The sequence below is a fragment of the Camponotus vicinus genome, unplaced genomic scaffold (assembly GCF_025532165.1).
Source record: "Camponotus vicinus isolate PSW18456_S1 unplaced genomic scaffold, iyCamVici1.0 SCAF_9, whole genome shotgun sequence".
NCBI lineage: Eukaryota > Metazoa > Arthropoda > Insecta > Hymenoptera > Formicidae > Camponotus > Camponotus vicinus.
Window position 1 is genome coordinate 733,232 of NW_028141981.1, and position 18,417 is coordinate 751,648.

General features: G+C 36.9%; 4 protein-coding genes across 8 annotated transcripts in view; 2 read left to right on the plus strand and 2 right to left on the minus strand.

Annotated features, from left to right (window-relative positions):
• The window catches only part of LOC145977190 (limbic system-associated membrane protein), a 36,470-nt gene extending 36,196 nt beyond the window's left edge, over positions 1-274 (plus strand). For all 4 annotated transcript variants that reach the window (XM_083108965.1, XM_083108968.1, XM_083108966.1 and 1 more), the window contains one exon: positions 86-274. In XM_083108965.1, the coding sequence (XP_082965091.1) occupies positions 86-225 (140 nt within the window). In that variant the 3' untranslated portion in view covers positions 226-274. The remainder of the gene's footprint in view (positions 1-85) is intronic.
• A 415-nt stretch (positions 275-689) lies between these two features.
• On the minus strand, positions 690-7,853 carry Tsr (Cofilin/actin-depolymerizing factor homolog tsr). The gene is made up of 3 exons (XM_083108978.1): positions 7,658-7,853; positions 1,803-2,045; positions 690-1,512 (listed from the first exon to the last, which is right to left on the minus strand). Exons 1-3 carry the CDS (start codon positions 7,658-7,660, stop codon positions 1,312-1,314), a joined length of 447 nt encoding a protein of 148 aa, XP_082965104.1. The 5' UTR covers positions 7,661-7,853; the 3' UTR covers positions 690-1,311.
• Positions 7,854-8,589: 736 nt separating this feature from the next.
• On the minus strand, positions 8,590-14,079 carry Rtf1 (RNA polymerase-associated protein Rtf1). 2 transcript variants are annotated; one of them, XR_014440452.1, is made up of 9 exons: positions 13,897-14,079; positions 13,713-13,820; positions 13,023-13,290; positions 12,502-12,909; positions 12,193-12,430; positions 11,382-12,108; positions 11,014-11,287; positions 10,684-10,888; positions 8,590-10,610 (listed from the first exon to the last, which is right to left on the minus strand). XR_014440452.1 is itself a non-coding variant. In XM_083108964.1 (8 exons), exons 2-8 carry the CDS (start codon positions 13,797-13,799, stop codon positions 10,782-10,784), a joined length of 2,109 nt encoding a protein of 702 aa, XP_082965090.1. In that variant the 5' UTR covers positions 13,800-13,820; positions 13,897-14,079; the 3' UTR covers positions 8,590-10,781. The 2 variants fall into 2 exon arrangements, 1 of the variants encoding a protein (XP_082965090.1); XM_083108964.1 differs by having other exon boundaries at positions 8,590-10,888.
• Positions 14,080-14,759: 680 nt separating this feature from the next.
• Positions 14,760-17,740, plus strand: Vang (Strabismus domain-containing protein Vang). The gene is made up of 4 exons (XM_083108532.1): positions 14,760-15,295; positions 15,411-16,005; positions 16,099-16,257; positions 16,351-17,740. Exons 1-4 carry the CDS (start codon positions 15,165-15,167, stop codon positions 17,185-17,187), a joined length of 1,722 nt encoding a protein of 573 aa, XP_082964658.1. The 5' UTR covers positions 14,760-15,164; the 3' UTR covers positions 17,188-17,740.
• The last annotated feature ends 677 nt before the right edge of the window (positions 17,741-18,417 follow it).

Genomic DNA, 18,417 nt, shown 5'->3' on the forward strand with positions numbered 1-18,417 from the left:
TTCAGATAGTAATGAAAAAAGAAATCTTAAGAGAAATAAAATAATCAAATAAAAGTTATTATACATAATCGATATTTGTTTATAGGTATACAACTCGCATCCATGTCGCAACACTATCCTTTGGCAACGGATGCAAATGGATCAATATATTATCGAGTGAAAACATTATTATTGATATTAAGTATGTCATGTACTTTAATCATATCATTTGACGGCACATTTTAAATGTTTGTACAAAATGCGAGAAAAATATAAAACGGACTGTTGTAATTTATGTGATATGATTATTTGTGAAAGTTGCCAGTCGCGCATGCTGATTGCGTTGTATCGATAAGTCATCCTCATTAATGAAAATATTGCTGCACCTTTCATGTGTAATTACCGTGATTACATTCTTAAAAATAATATGTAAAAATATTTTACATATATAATTTTTATCTCCTTTTTATCTCACCTTGAAATTTAATCACGAATAACTTACATGACTAAGGTGATTCAAAGAAATATTAACAGGATTTTAATTAATATTTGCAAACAAGCTGAATTCGTCGATAAATTCTGTTACATATTTCGGAAGAGAATCTACTTTTTTACCATTTGAAACACTAGTCATACCGTCAGTTGAATGAGTTGGAAGGATTTTACCTTGTGCAGAATCTGTCTCTGTGAGCGACATAAAGAGAATGAAATCTGCATTATCAGTTTATTTTTTTCGTATTTTATTTCCTTTTATCACATCTCTTCCAGTCTATTTCGGTTTCGTGCGCGGAAATATCGGAAATGTAATGGGTTATGTTAACAGGAAATAGCGAGAAGTCATAATGAAATGAATTTAATTTAAATGTTATACAGTCTGTGAGAAAAAAAGTATAATAATTTCATTCTTATCGCTTGACTGGTTGTAAATTGTTTTGTATTCTTGTACAATTACCTTATAATTATATAATAATAGTATAATATTAATATTATATCAGACAGATTCACACAACATCCGCGGTATGAAAAGGGATGTCCCCTTGTTTATCCTTCTTTTCTCATTCCTGTTCATTTTTGCTATTAATAATGCTTACATTCCCCTGGTGACTAACATATGTAGCGCAAAATACTTGATAATCGGTCTCCTTTAAAAGTGAAAAATGTGTAAAAATGTGAACCCTCGATGCAACGACAGTATAGAGCAGTACTGTTTTTCTTTTTTTTTCCTTTTTTTCTTTTTGTTTGTTTCTGGGAAGTTAATTCACAATGTATCGTATTCCACTTGATTTTCTTTCTCTTATCTCGTAATAGGTTTTGGGATTTATTGGAATACTCCTAATTCCTGTCGGTAGCTCGAAGTTTCTCCTCGACAGCCTCCTCGGAGGCCTCCGATAGATCCGTCGCCTGTATGTACTTTTGCACACCGACCAGCGACTTTTTCAGAGCGTCAAAGGAACTCGAGTACAACATCTTCTTCTTAACCTTGGCCGTGTCGGGACACCACGACATTAAGAATAGTTTCTGTTTCTTGGATGCCTGTAAAAGAAGAATAACATAAAATGATATATTTCCAAGAACATTTTTTCGATTAACAAAGAGTTTTGTTACTACAGAGTGAATCAGGAAATGTACAATTGAAATGATTCCACTTTTGCAAAAATAAGTTGAAAATGGAATACAATTTTTCCGTACAAGTTTCATTTCCAAGAGAATTGACTTGAAATTTGGAAAACAAATAACATATTTTTGCAGAATGATTTCTACGATTTCTACGTTTTTTTTTTTAATATATTACAGAGAATAAAATATATCAATGATGTGATTACCTCGGAAGTACCCTGACATTGATGGGTATATTCAAAATCGAACAGGCCATAACGGCACTCTCCGCTGCCGCCTTTTTGCAGATCTTCGAGGAAGGCGTCGTAAGCCGCGTCGCGAGGTCCGATGACTTCGACATCTATCTGTCTTTCGTCTTTGATGTAGAAGATCACATATCGGTGCTTTTTGTCTTTCTTTATCTCTTCGTACGTTGTCTTGCAAACGTCTGCGACTGTTACTCCAGATGCCTAGTAAAACATCGATGAACATAAATTATTGGGTGGTGAAAAAAGCGAGGTAGATGATTACAGTGGCTTTTAGCTGTGACTGGTTCTTATTCCAGTTTTCTAAAAGGCTCATTAATTAATCCATATAGCTATCATCTTGCATTTTAAGGTATCTTTTATTTAGGGAAAAATCTATATATTTTGTCTGATCTCAATTTATTATAATTTGGTGCCAGATCGACGGCAGGACATTTCACGCATCGATGCGATATGCCGCTATTTAGCGTTGCCCTATCAGTCGGACCGTTTAAGCTTATTTCGCGAGTACAAAATACGCGTGTGGGGGACATTCGCTACCGAAATAAATTCTTCCCACGCGCGAATCGCGATGCTAAAAGAGATCCGGCGATCCACTTCTAAAGTTATCCCCTGCTCTCGGGCACGTGGCGCGCGCCATCAACTTTTAGCCGATCGTCTTTCCTCTTCGCGCCATGGAAATTGATGAAATACAATCGGTAATGAGAGGAATATCTTCGATAGGCCAAAGATACTTTTGTAATTCTTTGAATCTTTTACAAGAAAAACATTTCAAAATTATTTTTAAAAATAAATAATTATGAATACATTATATATACATTATATATACATATATATACACACCTCTTGAGGTTTTTCGTAATAATTTGATTTACTATTTCAACACAGATTACTTTTTCACTTTTGTAGATGCATGAAGATGATTTTAAATTGATTTTAATTTGAAAAAACAATACATCGTTTGGACTATCATATGGATGATGCCTACGTTTTCTGGAAAATATGACATTTGTCTATAGATGAGTAAACTTCATTAAGATAACTGTCATTAAGCTAATATTTTTAAAAAGCTATACTCAAATGTAGGAATAATTTGTATAAGATTATCAATTTAATTGTCAATTTAATTGTCAAATGATATTCGGTTTCGTCGAAAACATAGCCGACTAATATTAATGTATCGTCGAACGTTCTACACGATTAAAAGATTCGAATCAGTTTCGAGAAAGGGTTCTGCGAGAAACGCGACAGTTGGAGAGCGGCCAGCAAACGCGGAGGATGCAACTTCTGGGTCGATATCCTAACAGGGCGGCGACGAGGGATGCCGGTTAAAGGGATGAGGGGGCAACTCCCTCTTTCTGGGGCGTGTTGTACCCCTCTCAAACACTAGGCGCACACAAGGTCAAACGAAAGATGATTCATCCCTAGCTGACCCAAGGACTCGATCTAATGTCTCGAAGAATGAATCTGCATCGTTTCGGCTGCGCTTCCTGCATTTGAAATGAGAATTAGAAAATGCTTGGGTTTACGAAAAAGCGAAAAAAAAAGAAACAAATTTAACTATAAAAATTAACAAAATTAAGACGAATCGATTGGACGAATAATAAATTGTCGAGCGAATATGCATTTTTCGCGTAGAGCATCTGGGAATTTATAAAAGAGAAAAAAATGTTTCGTCGATCAAGTTTTAAAGTCGCGCGTCATTTCAAGGAACGACGCGATAAATACTACACTTTTCGCGAAAGACCGTCATAAAGGCGAGAGAAGTTAATTAACCGGCTGCCGGACGTAAAAGACGTCAGTGAACTTCGAGAGTCGCTAGTCCGCAAGAAAATAACCGACCTCCTTACAGGCTCATTGAATTTTTCCCTCTCTCTTTCTTCGCTCTACGAACCGCTCTCTGCGCTCTCTCTCTCTCTCTCTCTGTGTGTATGTGTGTGTGTGTGTGCATCGCTCTTCTTTCTAGTTCACTGTCATCTTCGAGGCGCGAGGGGACGCTAAAGGGGAGTTAGCAGATCGGAAAAAGGGGACAGTTTTGAAAAGAGAGCCGGTTTTTCTCCTCGTTTCCAAGAACACGCGCAAAAGTGTAAAATATGATTAAAATAAAACAGATAATTAGAGAAAACTGATCACGTATTAATGAAACAAAATTAAATATTTATATATTTAAATTTTTATATAAATTTATATAAAATAAATCTTTATTCAAGTGAAATAAATTTGGATATTTATAAATCTCTATCTTATCTACAAGTAATAATAAGTCAATTTAAATCGATAGTAAATCAATTATTATTACCTTGTTTAAGTACATGTATTCCCCCATAGCATCTTTTCATATTAATATAAATATATAATATATAATATATTAAAATATATAATATATTATATTATATATTTATAAATATATAAATATATAAATTATATAATTATAAAATTATATAAATTATAAATTAAAATTATACAAATATATAAATTTCTAAAAAATATTAAATTTATATAAATTGCATAAGTAAAACGCGACTCGATGCGACTATTTACATTTCAAGAAATACAGAAAATTATTATCATCAGAAACACGTGTTTACAATAAGATTCCGATACAAGGAAAGTTTTGTTTCCAACGTTCGAGTCGCGTACTCGGGGGAAATAGATCCTTGCTTGACATTACCGCGTTACGTGACGCGCCGTGTAGCGTCATCGCTTTGTGAACACGTAAATTCTTACGTGGGAGGAGGAGGAGGATCGTTGGCAAAAGGATGCATATTTGCGAGAGGGTTAAGGTCGTGCTTAATCGCACGGATGGGGGATCGCATGGTCGTGACGGTGATCCGATAGCGCGCACGTCTCTCCAGAGCGCGAGTCATGGTTTTATTTATATATCGTGCGAGCCGCAAGTGGTTTTGATAAAGGAACGCGAGCATCGCGACGTATTTATGCGCGATATTGCGGCTTTTCGCAATACGCATCGAGGAGATGCTCCATTATCGTCGATCTTTCGCCTCGTTATTTTGCCACTCTTTCTTCCTGTTTCTCTCGTCAGTCACGGTTACTACATCTGATTTTACAGAGAAACATGCGAAAGAATATCTCGGTCTATGTGTCATAGATGCATTAGTGATATAACGAGATAACAGGTATTCATTATCATTGAGAAGATAATTTTAAACGAGCTTGAAAAAAAAAATATAGTGTAATATTACTTAATAAGGTAAAAACAAATTAACTTTTATCAAGTACAAATCTTTAATCAATGGAATTCTTGTCGAATTATTTTCTTTGTTTTATAGTAGTGTATTTTTATATACTGGTTCCTGTCCATATATGGCATAAATGAAATTAATTTGATAGAATAAAAATTGATATTTGTCATAGATCGCGATGCGAATCAAAGGTAGATTATAGTAATATAAGACGATCAGATGGAATACAATGATGGGACAATAGAAATTGATATCTGCAAGAATATATATATATATATATATATCTATATCTATATATATATATATATATATATATATATATATATATATATATATATATATAAAAGATATATATATATATATATATATATATATATATATGAGAGAAAAAATTATATATATATATTTTATATATATATAACTTTTTCTCTCATTTATCTGCATATGTATTATATTCATTAAAAATGCGGGAAATACAACATGATGCAACCGAGAAAAATAAATTTAATTCAACTCTCTTGCTGTTAATGGATTGATGTTATCTCGTCGTGAATTTTTGTAATAACTTTGAAGAAGATGATTAAAATAATACGTGAGCACATGGGTGGGACAGGAACAAATAGATTTGAACAGAAATAATCAGGAATGACACGGTTTAAAGCGCTGCCCGAAAGAAATACGTAACGTTTCCTCTTTTTTTTTTTTACGTGAATGAACGAAGATGACAGATCTCGACAGCGAGTGCGAATCTACAATCTTGAAATGATACTTTGCAACTCTTGTTTCTCAAATCATGCCTCGAAATTTTTTCCTCGGAATTTTATTATCTAATATTTAGCGCACGCATGATTAAAATTTTTTTCTGTAAGAAAATGTATGCGTAAAATAAATTTAAATAAATTTTTATCCGAAAGTCTTTGCTTTTACAAATGCATTCTTATAAAATTCTAAGAATAGTTTAAATGTAAACCGGAATTTATACACGATGCGTTTACTAATCGCACAAGTAACAACGCTTGGAGGGAAGTATCTACAGTTCTCTCTCTCTCTCTCTCTTTCTCTCTATCTCTCTCTGTACAGTAGTCATTCGTCGAATGGCGTCTAGCGAGCGTTTGTCAAAATGAGTGAGCAGTGTTCACGTTCCTGTTGCGCAATGCATAATTATTCGTTTTCCGATTAATGAAAACAATTTTGCGTAATCTCGCATTTAATTTAATAAATAGACTTTGACAAAAATTCGAACGTATCTAGATTTTTTAAATTTTTCCAGAAAAAACAACTGTGGAGAAACGACAATTATATACAAATAAATTCAACTCACAATTCATTTAGAAATAAATTTGCCAAAATAAAAAAAAATGCTCAAATCGAAGCTACCCTCGTAATAAAACATCGTGCGATAAATATTAATCCGAGATTGACGCATATCGAGGCGATATCCTCGAAACCGGGTGTGCAAACAGTCGCGCAGCTTCTCTTCGCGATAATAGAAAGATAATGGACGAGCGGATAAATATATTGTCGCTTCAGCTGTCTGTGTCCATCAGGATATTGTAAACGCGACATTAACGATTATATAGTTGTGACGAATCGAATTATTGACATTCCTTCGCGACAAGTCATTACCTTTTATGTTCTGTCATTGAGGCAATCTTGGTCGCGATGTTTGAAAATATCTTGGAATAATTTTGATAAACATAGAATTGGAACTGTGTGTATGTGTGTATATATGTATGTATGTGTGTATGATATATGTATGTATATCTTATCTCGTGTCGGGGTAAATGGAGATTCGAGCGATTCGTTTCTCCGTAAAAGGCGGAATTGAAAGGAGACGAAGGTAAGCCGTAAACTCTAATCGATATTTATAAAAACAGCCGGCAAAGTTTCCATCACGCGAACGTCCCGATAACGCAAATAGCGATCATGGCGTAAGGCACGTATCTCTCCGCGTAGCTACGCATCGAGAGATTGAACTTGGTCGGAGTCGGGCCGATTACGATCGGGCGCACCGCTCGGAAAGGCAAAGGCAAGGAAAGAGGCGGAGGACAGAGACGGAGATTGCGCGAGAGAAAAGGAGAGACGGAGAGAGCGAGCGCGAGTCGTCGGCGATTCTCGCGCGATGACGCGCGAGAATCGCGTATCGCCGGTCGCGGTCGGACATGCCGGCCGTGTGGAAATGAATCATGCGTACGCTTCCTGGAAACGCGACGGCGGATCCTGCCGTCGCGGAATCCGCACGCGGAGAGAGAGAGAGAGAGAGAGAGCAAGAGAGAGCGGGCGGGGAGGAGGGAAGAGTACGCGAAACGCCACGACGACGCGAAATTCATCCGGTCGGCGTCGGCGAGAAAGCGAGGCGTATCCAGCGACGAGGCCAGAAATGGCCGACCGGCGCGTCTGCTGCGGCCATAACCACAAAAAAGTCGTCGTGTGCCGGGCAGGCGGCCTCGCCCGAGTCGTCTCGCGTCGCCGTTTGCGTCTACGGACGTGTTCTCTCTCTCTCGCTTTCTCTCTCTATCCTCTCCGGATGATAGTCTTAATACGGCGATGGCGATGGCGACGGCGACGGCGATGGCAAAGGCGACGGCGACGGCGCGACCGGCGGATATTTACCATTTTCCGTAGGAAGCCGTGTAGCCGATGAGCAGAGTCACGTGAACGAGCACTCTTTAACCAACACTTTCCCGGAGTATCTCGGCCGTGGTGGAACTGGATAGCGGCGCGGTGTCCAGTCGAAGGGGTCGCGCGGCTGGCTCACGGGCGAACGGGAAGGGAGGCTCCTCTCTTGGCGACCAGCCGGCTCTTTCCTCTCCGCGAATCCTGTATCCCTACGCCTGCGCGCGCAGCGCCGCCAAGGTCCGCGCCGCCGATTGGCTCGCGCCCCGTCGAGCGCCCGTCAAAAATTCGCGGTTGCGCGACGCGATAAAGGGACGAAAAAAAATCGCGCTACTCGCGCGAATCCTCGGCATTCGAGACACGCTGGCCGATCTCGCGATTACGCGACCGATAAACGGGCGGGTGGACCGCGTCGCACGCGAGGTTCGCGAGGACGGCGCGATGAGAAACTAAACGATGAGATATCGCGCAGAGTATATGTATATATATATATATGCGGGAATCGATCGACAGCCGGCGCCGAGACCGGTCCAGCATTGTCCATACCTATCCTCGCGAAATCGATTCGCGAGAATCGCGCGTGGAGGAGGTTTCGGGAGGAATTAGTCATTGACGCGAGACGTGCCAGTCGGCGCGGCCCAATCGCCGTTAGGGACGTAGGGAAATTGCCTTATATGGGCAGCGGCGTGCGAACCATCTGTCACGCGCATACGCGTCGCGACTGCGCGCAGAATCGACGCGACATGTCCCGAACCGTGTCTCGATTGGCCGATAAAGCAGGGCCGGGAGCGTATCGAGGCGCCTGGCGCCCGAGGAGAAAAATTTTCGCCACTTTATCTCAAACATTCCATTCGAGACTGATTACAAAAGATATTTGCGATAAAACGTACGCGAAAAATGTCGAAATGTAAAATTTTCCATGTCAAATGTTGTGGCAAATACAATAAAATTTACTAGAAATCAATGTATAATCGATCTAATACAAATAATAAATACGAATCCACACACACACGCACACACGCGCGCGCACGCAAGAGAGAATTTTACATTTGTATATATTTTTCTGAATACTGTTAATTATATTATACAGTTTACAATGATCATTATCTTTGTACATACAAGAGCGACATTATACATGTTGGCTATAAAAAAGAAGTTACTTAGGCAAACATAATACATCTCTTTACGATTTCAACGATGTAATATTGCCAATATTGCAAACTTACATAAAAAAACCTACAATAAAAAAACATATGATAATAAAGGAAACGCATAATTGTAACAGAGTCCACTTTAGATATTACAATAATGACGTATCATTGATTAAAAAGATATTAATATATCTAGAAATATTGCATTCTACTCATCTTCATCTAGAATATTACTAAAAATATAATACCTATGTAAAAGCTTAATTTATCTTACAATTTCAATTTATATTTTTTATCGTTTATCTGAGTATTACAAACATTATGCCTATCGTCTTAGCGTTCAACACTCCGTATCACTGCTTCGCAAATATCTCATACAAACAATATATTACACAAATACGTTGATTATTTTTTACAATCACAAAACATTCGGCATTGATTACATGATTACACTCTTCAAAATAATTCTTCTCCATTGGAGAAATAGTAATTTAGCAAATAAATAAAAAAAAATTGTGTCTCCCTGTAAAAAATTTCTTATCTACGTTAAATACAGAACATTCCTATAAATGTATGTATGTATGTATGTACAATTTCGAAAAACGAAATGCAACACAAGTAACACAAAATTTTCTATTTTGTAAATTACAACATATGTATAATTGATTACACACATATATACTTCCTATGTCATGGTCATATATATGATTACAAAATTGTAATGTATAGTCAAAACAAACTTTGTCGGCAGTATTAACTCGTAAAAAAATAAGTAATTAATAGATTATATTTATTATAATATATTAACCTATTTATCTAATTATAATGTCTAGAGCTCCAAACAGCAAAAATCATAATTTGAAAATCTTGAGATATTTACACGTAATATTTTCAATAAAAAATATTAAGTTATATCAGTTATATGACAAATATTAAAATGAAAAATATAATATAATATACTTTCATGAAAGAACTATATTAGTGCATATACAGAATATGAAATTGAGACATACAAATGTAACTGTAGTTGATGTTTTAAAAAGATATAGAGCATCAATATCTTATTATTATGTGTTGTCCATTTCCTGATAGAATTATCATTTAGTGAGTTTAATTCTGTCATGTATAAAATAAACTATTATTCTGTGCGTCATTATATATACTGTCATTGTAATTAATTCTTATACAAACAATATTTTCATTCGTAAAAAGTTAGTGTCATGTTTGGCAAATGATTTCATTATTGGATATATACCTTTCCTCTTTTATATTTTTTTCCTCTCTTCTTGTTTAAGTATGGATGTTCTACAGTATTGGAACATGTAAGACAAAGCGTAAAATCGCATTCTTCTCAGTATATCAACTATCTCCTTTAAGTACTGTAATCATAGAACAATTCTAACGATTACTTGCATAATTATATTTCCCATGCACAAATCGCAATGTCATTACTTAGAGTACACAATAGGAACCGCTTTGCGTTGGAACCTTTTTAGTTGGGAAAATCTTTAATACATTGAGTGTTTATGGCGCGATAAATAGTGAGTGATATCGATATCTCTTACATCATATATGAATATGGATATTAGTCTATAATAATGTAAGATTATAAGAAACTATCCAAAAACCATCAGGTATCGATATTCTTCGTTTTAATGTTCCTTTATTTATTATAACTATAATACAATATTATCGGAGCTAATTTTTTATATAAAATTAGCAAACCGTCACCAACACTCAATGTATTAAACAGATGGATTTGCGCGCCATTACCAATATAATATAATGTATAATATACTCTACGAAAAAAAGTATTTTATATAAATAATCTAGTTTCTCAGTCAATTGTTATAAGAACATATTCTTACTAACCAGAGCATTCGAGAAGCGAGGTTAAAATTTTTAATTATTACAAGACAACCTCGATAACTTAATCTTATGTTTTTACGATGTCTAAAACGTATGAACTGTTAGATGAGACCGCGTTTCTTTTTATAATCTTCTAAATTTAATGATCGGCGAGGTCCTGTGTCCTTGATGTTATTAATAGGCTTCGGTAAAACACTAACAGGATTACCTAGAAATAAAATTATACATAAACATCAATATAAATTGTATTCTCCTCAAGAATTACACAATCTTTTTTCGCTATCAAACAACAGTTTATAATTATAGTGCTCTTCTTATGATTTGAAAACTTACTTGGAATAGGAACTTCCAAATCGATCGTTATATCGAAATCGTGGGCGTTAAACAAATCTTCTGTACTTTGTTTCTTTTTAGACTCCTGTCCATTCTCTTTATCGTTAGCGGTCGATACCGAATCGACAGTCGGATGAGGACTTGATTTGTCATTTATTGGAACTGTGCTTACCACTTCAGATTCATCTTCTGGTTTAAATACCATTCTAGGCTTAGTACTTCGTCTGGTGAATGGATCATCAATCTTTTTACCTTTATTAGCTTTTAATTCTTCCTGTTATTACATCAATATCAATATTGGTTAATTGTCGAAAATTTCGGATAATAGCAAAGGATAATACATAAACACAATATATTTGAAAACTTACCATTATAGCTTTCTCGGCTTCTTCGACATTTTTCTTTCTGTTGCGATCATTTATGTATGATATACTGGAAATCGTCGCTGTACGCATCTTATCCAGTTCCGATGCGCGTTCTTCCAATTCACTTAATTCTTGATTAAGACGACTAGCAGTCTCATCATCTCCTCTGCAATTAGCCGCGTCCCGTTCTCTCATTAGCTGAGCTTTCTTCATCGCGTAATTATAGGGTGTTTGCTTGAATCTCTCTTTTTCTCGAACAATCTTTTCTATATCCTCTTCTTTATATTCATATAGCAATGCTTCATTAATATCTTTTAATTTTTGTTCTACTTCGTCGAATGTTGGCACGGAAATTCCTTGCACCGCGCACGTTTCCTTCCACTTGAAGAATTCCGAGTCTGTGAATTCTTGATTGGAGACGAATTCCAACCTGAATACACGTTCCTGTGCACCATGACGCAATTTCAATCCTTTATTCGTTCTTGTGCCGCCGAGTTGATAAATCTTTCCTGTCTCACATACACCGCTTATTTCAGCTACCCTATAGACAGGTTTACCATTATTATTACCGATTCCAATCCTGACAAAACAACCTTGCACTACTCTGTCAAAGAAAGGTAAATGAACGAATCTCTCCATTTTGTGACGAGACAATCGGATCTTGTTCAAATCTTCCTTAGTACTGATATATACCGGCTTTTTCGGTTTGGCTTTGTTACTTGTAATCGATCTAAAAAATAATGATATTAAATATAAGTATAATTTCAGAAGATGTAGAATTTTATTTTGTGCATAAAATAGACAAATAACTGACTTCTTATCGTTATCAGAATCCGAATCACGACTTTCACTCGAAGACGATCTACGCTGAGATGCCGGTTTAGCTTCTTCCTCCTCCTCTGCACTGTCCGATGAGCCACTGTCATCGGAATATATATCAGATGCTTTAAGTTTAGTCTTGTTTCCACTTTTATGATCATTTTCCAATTCCTCTTCCTCTATATCCTTTGATTGTTGTTGTTGCTGTTCTATTCTCTGTTTTTCTTTTTCCTCTAATCAAAAGAAGGACATTAAAGTGTAAAATAAATGAAAAGAAAAAGAAATAATGTGCAAGACGCGCTACCTCGTTCTTTTTTCTCTTCGCGTCTGGCTTTAAGCAATGACATTGCATGGAATTTCTTATCTTGCTTTTCTTCTATTGTTTTTTTACGATCTTTACTTCTTTCTTTAGGATCTGGTGCCCTGTCTAGTTTTTGTTTCTCTTCACCACCCTTCTCTTTCTTTTTTGATTCTTTCTGCTTTCTCAATTCTTGTTTCTTTGCCATTCTTAATTTCTTCTCAATTTCAAATCTTGTCTTCATAATTTCACGTTGCTCAATTCGTTTAAAAATTTCCTGTTCGCGTTCCTTTTCAGTCATTTGAGCAAGTCTGGCTTGATCCTCTGCATCTCCCATGAGTTTATCATCATAACCATCGTTGAATTCTTCTTGGCTAGAGTCGGAAACACTTACATCAGAGTCTGATACTTCACCTATTGCAACAAAATAATTGTTGTTAGTTATTATAATATTAACAAAATTCTAATGTATTTAAAGTAAAAATATACATTTTTAAACATATAAGATATATTTAACTTTTAAATACCTTCTTCTGGCTCTGAAAGTTGCTTTGCTGGTTCTTTCTCACTGGCACTCTCTTCAGAGCTCGATTTTGTCACCTTCCGTTTACTTCGTTTTGCTGATGACCCCTTCTTTTTCTTTGTTTTTCCAGTGTTTTTGTTGTTCCAATTATTATCAGAATCTGATGTATCTGAATCATGCTTGGTATCTTTTTTAATAGATCCATTATCTTCATTCGACTGAGAATCATCTTGAGATTTCCCTTTCTTTTTCTTCGCCAATGATAGCAGATCCTGATAAAGTTTGGATAAAAACAGATATATACTGCAAACTGCAAATTATTATAAATAAAATCATTGAAAAAATAACAGTAGCAGTTATCTCAAATCACATTACATACATATATACATATATCTAATAAAATTGTACAATTTCAATGTAATGATATATACATTTTTAATGTAATAGTGTACTTTTCTTTTTTACTCCAACATACTATGACACATGTTATAATGTTATTATCATTTGCATATCATTTGATCTCAAAAGTGTATTCATTTAATAGATGCTACTATTGATTATGCAAAGCTACATTCGATTACCGGATACATTTCAAAATTTATTTTACAAATTTTAATGAATGTTAAAAATTGACGATTGCTAGAGATGTTTGTTGGATGAAATTTTCATGTGCTACAAAGGTTAGACTATTTACATTGTCCAAGTCCGAGCCGCTCTCCGACGCGCTTCCACTGCTGTCGGAGTCTATGAGTGCTTGATGTTGCACCTTCCTCTTCGGCATCCTCTTTGGCAGTGTGTAATTCTACGGGGAAATGCGAATAATTGTGTTACAATGTCGCAATAAAATTTCACTGAACGTCACATGAGAGATAACAAACCCGCTGAATCAGTTAAATAACACGCAAAATTAGAAACGATAAAAATCGTGATTTTAGTATAGAATTTATACTAAAATCAAGTATATAATCAACGAAACGTGTGGTCGTTTACAGCTGCCGTTCCGTCAGCGCGAATCTCGAAACAACGAACATTCAGAATCACTCGAGATGCACTCCATTCCATTCTCCTCATGAATGCGTTCGAAAATTTATTCGTTAAAATAAAGTACGGTTTAACTGACCAATCGGAACAAAGAAATTTTTGCGCCATTTGTCTGCGTTATTATATCGCTTCGAAGTGTTTAATGGACCAAGCAAAGAATCATGCACGTAAAGGGGAGTGCCTCGTTTGACCACGTTGCGATTGACCACAGCCAATTATATCGACCTGTGCCTAGGGTAACCAGCAACGATTGACCAATCGGGGAGTCCTATTTTGAATTGGCCAATTGGCGACGTAGTCAATCGGATGTCACTCCACGTAAAGCACAGCGCATCTCTGATTGGTCAGTTGCAAAAATGTGTATAAACTTTTAGTTTTTATCCTTTGAGATTTTCAGAATGATGTCTGTAACTTTTATAATCGAAGATTATAAGTTTGAAATAAAAATTCACACATGGCATTTCTCATTCATTGAACTCTATAAACTCACTCTATAAACAGAAAATCGTAAAAAAGATAGACCATATGATTGTCTCTTTCTCAAAGTTGTGCCCCCACTCCTTGATGGCTCATTCTATGATAATAGAGTTCAATGAAAGGAATGACTCATTCCATAAAGTTCAATGGTCTCTCTTCTACGTAATCATCGGGATAAAATTTCCCTAGGGACGGGCCGCAGTGTTTTCAATCGCAGCAATTACCACGGAATGTGGTAGCCCGGCTGCTTGGAGCCGGACGGAGGGGGTGGGAATAATAAAACGTTAGGCGTGTCGGCGTCCGTTTTTTACGACTTTTATAACCATTGAGAATCGTTGTCTCGCCGATCCGATTTCTCGTCGCGCTACCGAAGCGACGACGATAGCGACGAGCTCTCGGAGTAGATCGGTTCCGATCGAAGCGTAATGTCAAAGGTACACGTGGCTGCGACGCCGCGACGTTCCGAGGATGCTTGGATCGCAGACCCGCTACGATAGCGTATCCCAACGACAGGTATCGCGTTGAGAGTCGTTGCGTTGCATCGCATATATGTGCCCGTCGTTTGTCCGCGCGCGAAGGAGGGTATGCTCTTATGGGGTAGCGAGCGGCAGGTAGTCTTTGCCGTGGAATGGAGACGGAGAGCGTGAAATCCGGGGCTAGCGAGCATAGCCATAGCCACCACAGCAGAAGCTCCCAAAAGCATCATCGATCCCACAGCTCGAAGCAGCATCACAGGCAACATTCTCACCGTACTACCAGGTAGATTCGATCAACTTTAATCTTGTCTTTATTCTAAACAAGTTATGCTATCGGTATTAGAGAACTAACTAACTACTTGGTGTATCTGTACGTACGTATCAATTTTTTACAACAGGAGCAATCGGAGTCAAAGGAAAGAGAGGCAGAATTTGGATACTAACGAAATGGCTCCGTTTCAAACAACCGTAAACGTACGGGGAGATAGCGTAGATAATATGGGTCAGGAGGTGATCGAGGTACAGATACTGCCACAGGATGAGAATTGGGGAGAGAATACCACGGCCGTTACCGGCAATACCTCGGACAGATCCGAATCGACCGAAGATGTAAGCCACTGGCCGAACGAGACCGATGGATCGTTCGGTTCTAGCTGCAGTCGTTATGTCGGTCCGGCCGTGGCGATGATACTCGGAATAAGCGCCTTCCTTAGTCCTATTGCCATGGTGATCTTGCCTAAATTGGGATTTTTTCCCGACTCAACGACGGTGTTGACGATGCAGCAGAAACTACAGCTACTGTCGTGCAACGCCGAATGCAAAGGCCAACTGCTAGGATTAGCCTTCAAACTGGTGCTACTGGGTATCGGTAGCTGGGCGGTGTTTCTGCGTCCGCGAATCGCTACCATGCCACGTATATTTTTATTTAGAGCAGGAGTGCTGCTGCTAACCATGCTGTGCATTTGTACTTATTGGCTTTTTTATGTTGTACAGGTATGTAGAAAAATCTGTGTTGTGCCTGAATGTAATTTTATGTACATCTAGTTTAGCAAATGTAAATTATACATAATTATTGATTCTTTTCAGATCACTGAGAGTGCTAAGACTGCTGCCAATGGTGAAATATCAGAGTACAAAAGTTTAGTAAATTATGCAGGTACCCTTGCAGATACACTGCTATTTATACACTATGTTGCTGTGCTCCTTATTGAAGTTCGTCATCTGCAGCCTACATTCTATCTAAAGGTGCTTAAATGTTGTATATATCTTTGAACAATAATATTTAATCTATAATATTTGCCATCGAATTACATATCCCATTGACATTTTTGTTGACAGGTCGTTAGATCGCCGGATGGTGAATCGAGATCTTACGCGATTGGCCAATTATCGATACAGAGAGCGGCTGTATGGGTCTTGGAGAGGTATTACACGGAATTCCCGATTTATAATCCATATTTGGAACGATTGCCGGTCTCGAAGTCAGGCAGGAAGCAGTCGAGCTTCAAATTCTACGAAGTCGACGGTGGAGTTACTGGCGCTATGCAATCGCGCGGTGGTAGCGGGGACCGAGCAGTTTTAGCTGCGCAGGCACGTCGTCGTGATTCCAGTCACAACGAACGCTTCTACGAGGAACACGATTACGAACGACGAGTACGGAAACGCCGCGCGAGGCTAATCACCGCCGCCGAGGAGGCATTTGCGCACATTAAACGCTTACATTCCGAGGTAGAGTCTACGCCGAACTCGGGACCGATGGATCCCATGGAAGCTGCGCAAGCGGTGTTTCCTTCCATGGCGAGGGCCTTGCAGAAATATTTGAGAATCACTCGACAACAACCGCGTCATTCTGTTGAATCTATTCTTAATCGTCTTGCCCGCTGTTTAGCCCAAGATGCGGCACCACGCGCATTTTTGGAACCATTCTTCGTTACGAGCCCGGTGCTATCGAACGAGAAGGAGAGACAAAAGCGATCGCATCATTGGGCCTTGGTGTGCGAGGGAGAGCTACCCTCGCGTCCAATCGCTAACGGTTGTGAATTTCAGTTGAGACAGGGCGAAGTAGCACTCTTGTGCACGGCGCATAGATTACCGCACTTTAATCTCACCGAACAATTGGCACATCCTAAATCGAACAAATTTCTTCTGCGATTAAATTCTGAAACTTCTGTGTAAAATATCTGATAGAATTCTGGAAATTCCATTCTTTAATTTTTCATAAAATTTTGCAATATCTTAAAAAACGGGAATATATGTACTTAGTAAGATTTTTGACGTAAATGAAATTCAATAGAGATAATATTTAAAAAACGTAATTCTTTTTGCGTTGAAAGCGCTGGACTTCGCTTTGCGCAGAATACATAATGTGGTATATGCTATAGTTTGTTTCATGTGGATATAAAAAGTGGATAATGGAGACTTTTATTTGCGCAGAAAATATTTAATAATTTGAGTGAGTACTGAATTTTACTTTATGTGTATTTTATTCAATTTATCGAAATATTTTCATCAAATTTCATGAAAATTGGAAAGCCAATTTTCTTTTGAAATGTAACCTATTATAAAACAATGTAATAGTACATATTTATATTTTTTAACATGATAAATTGGAAGCAACACAAGAATAATGTTGGGAGAATAATGTTATTTTATTTCATTGTGTTTCTTGATGTTGTTGTTTCATGTAACTATGATTTTTTTTTAATTACAAATTAATCATTGATGCATACTTTTGAGCATACTTTTGAATAATTTTATTTAAAACAGTAATAACATTTATACTTGTGTGTAATGTATGAAAATACTCAATTTTTCTTCTGTTAAGACGCGCATACATATTTATTTATTCCATTACAAATAGTGCATATCATGAATTATATATATACTTTAAGTATATCTAGATGAACTTGAAGTATATCTATATCTTTTTTTTGGAGACAAGATAGGGATAGGTTAAAAAACACAAGAGATTGAATATTTGTACTGATATTTACATTAATTAATACGCATTCCCGAATTCATAAATTATATTTGTAGTACCATATTTATATACAAGAGAGATGTGCTTTAAGTATATAAGAATTATATACACATAAAAATATATGTGTTCATATACATGCGCACATGCATAACAGTACACAAAAAACACATACAGTTCATATTTATCATATTTCACTATCAAGGAGAGGGTATAAGAAACTCATATCTCTTGTTATCCTGTGTCCTGCAATGTAATGGTATGCACAGTGAATACTCAATAACGATAGTATTAACTTTTGTACTTCAACATTTTTATATGGTTTTCACTCTTTAATATAGTATTTACATTAAGTAAGCAAGAATGGTAAACTAATTACTAGATGATAGGAAATTCCAATACAATTATCTGTTAGGCTTATTTCTTTC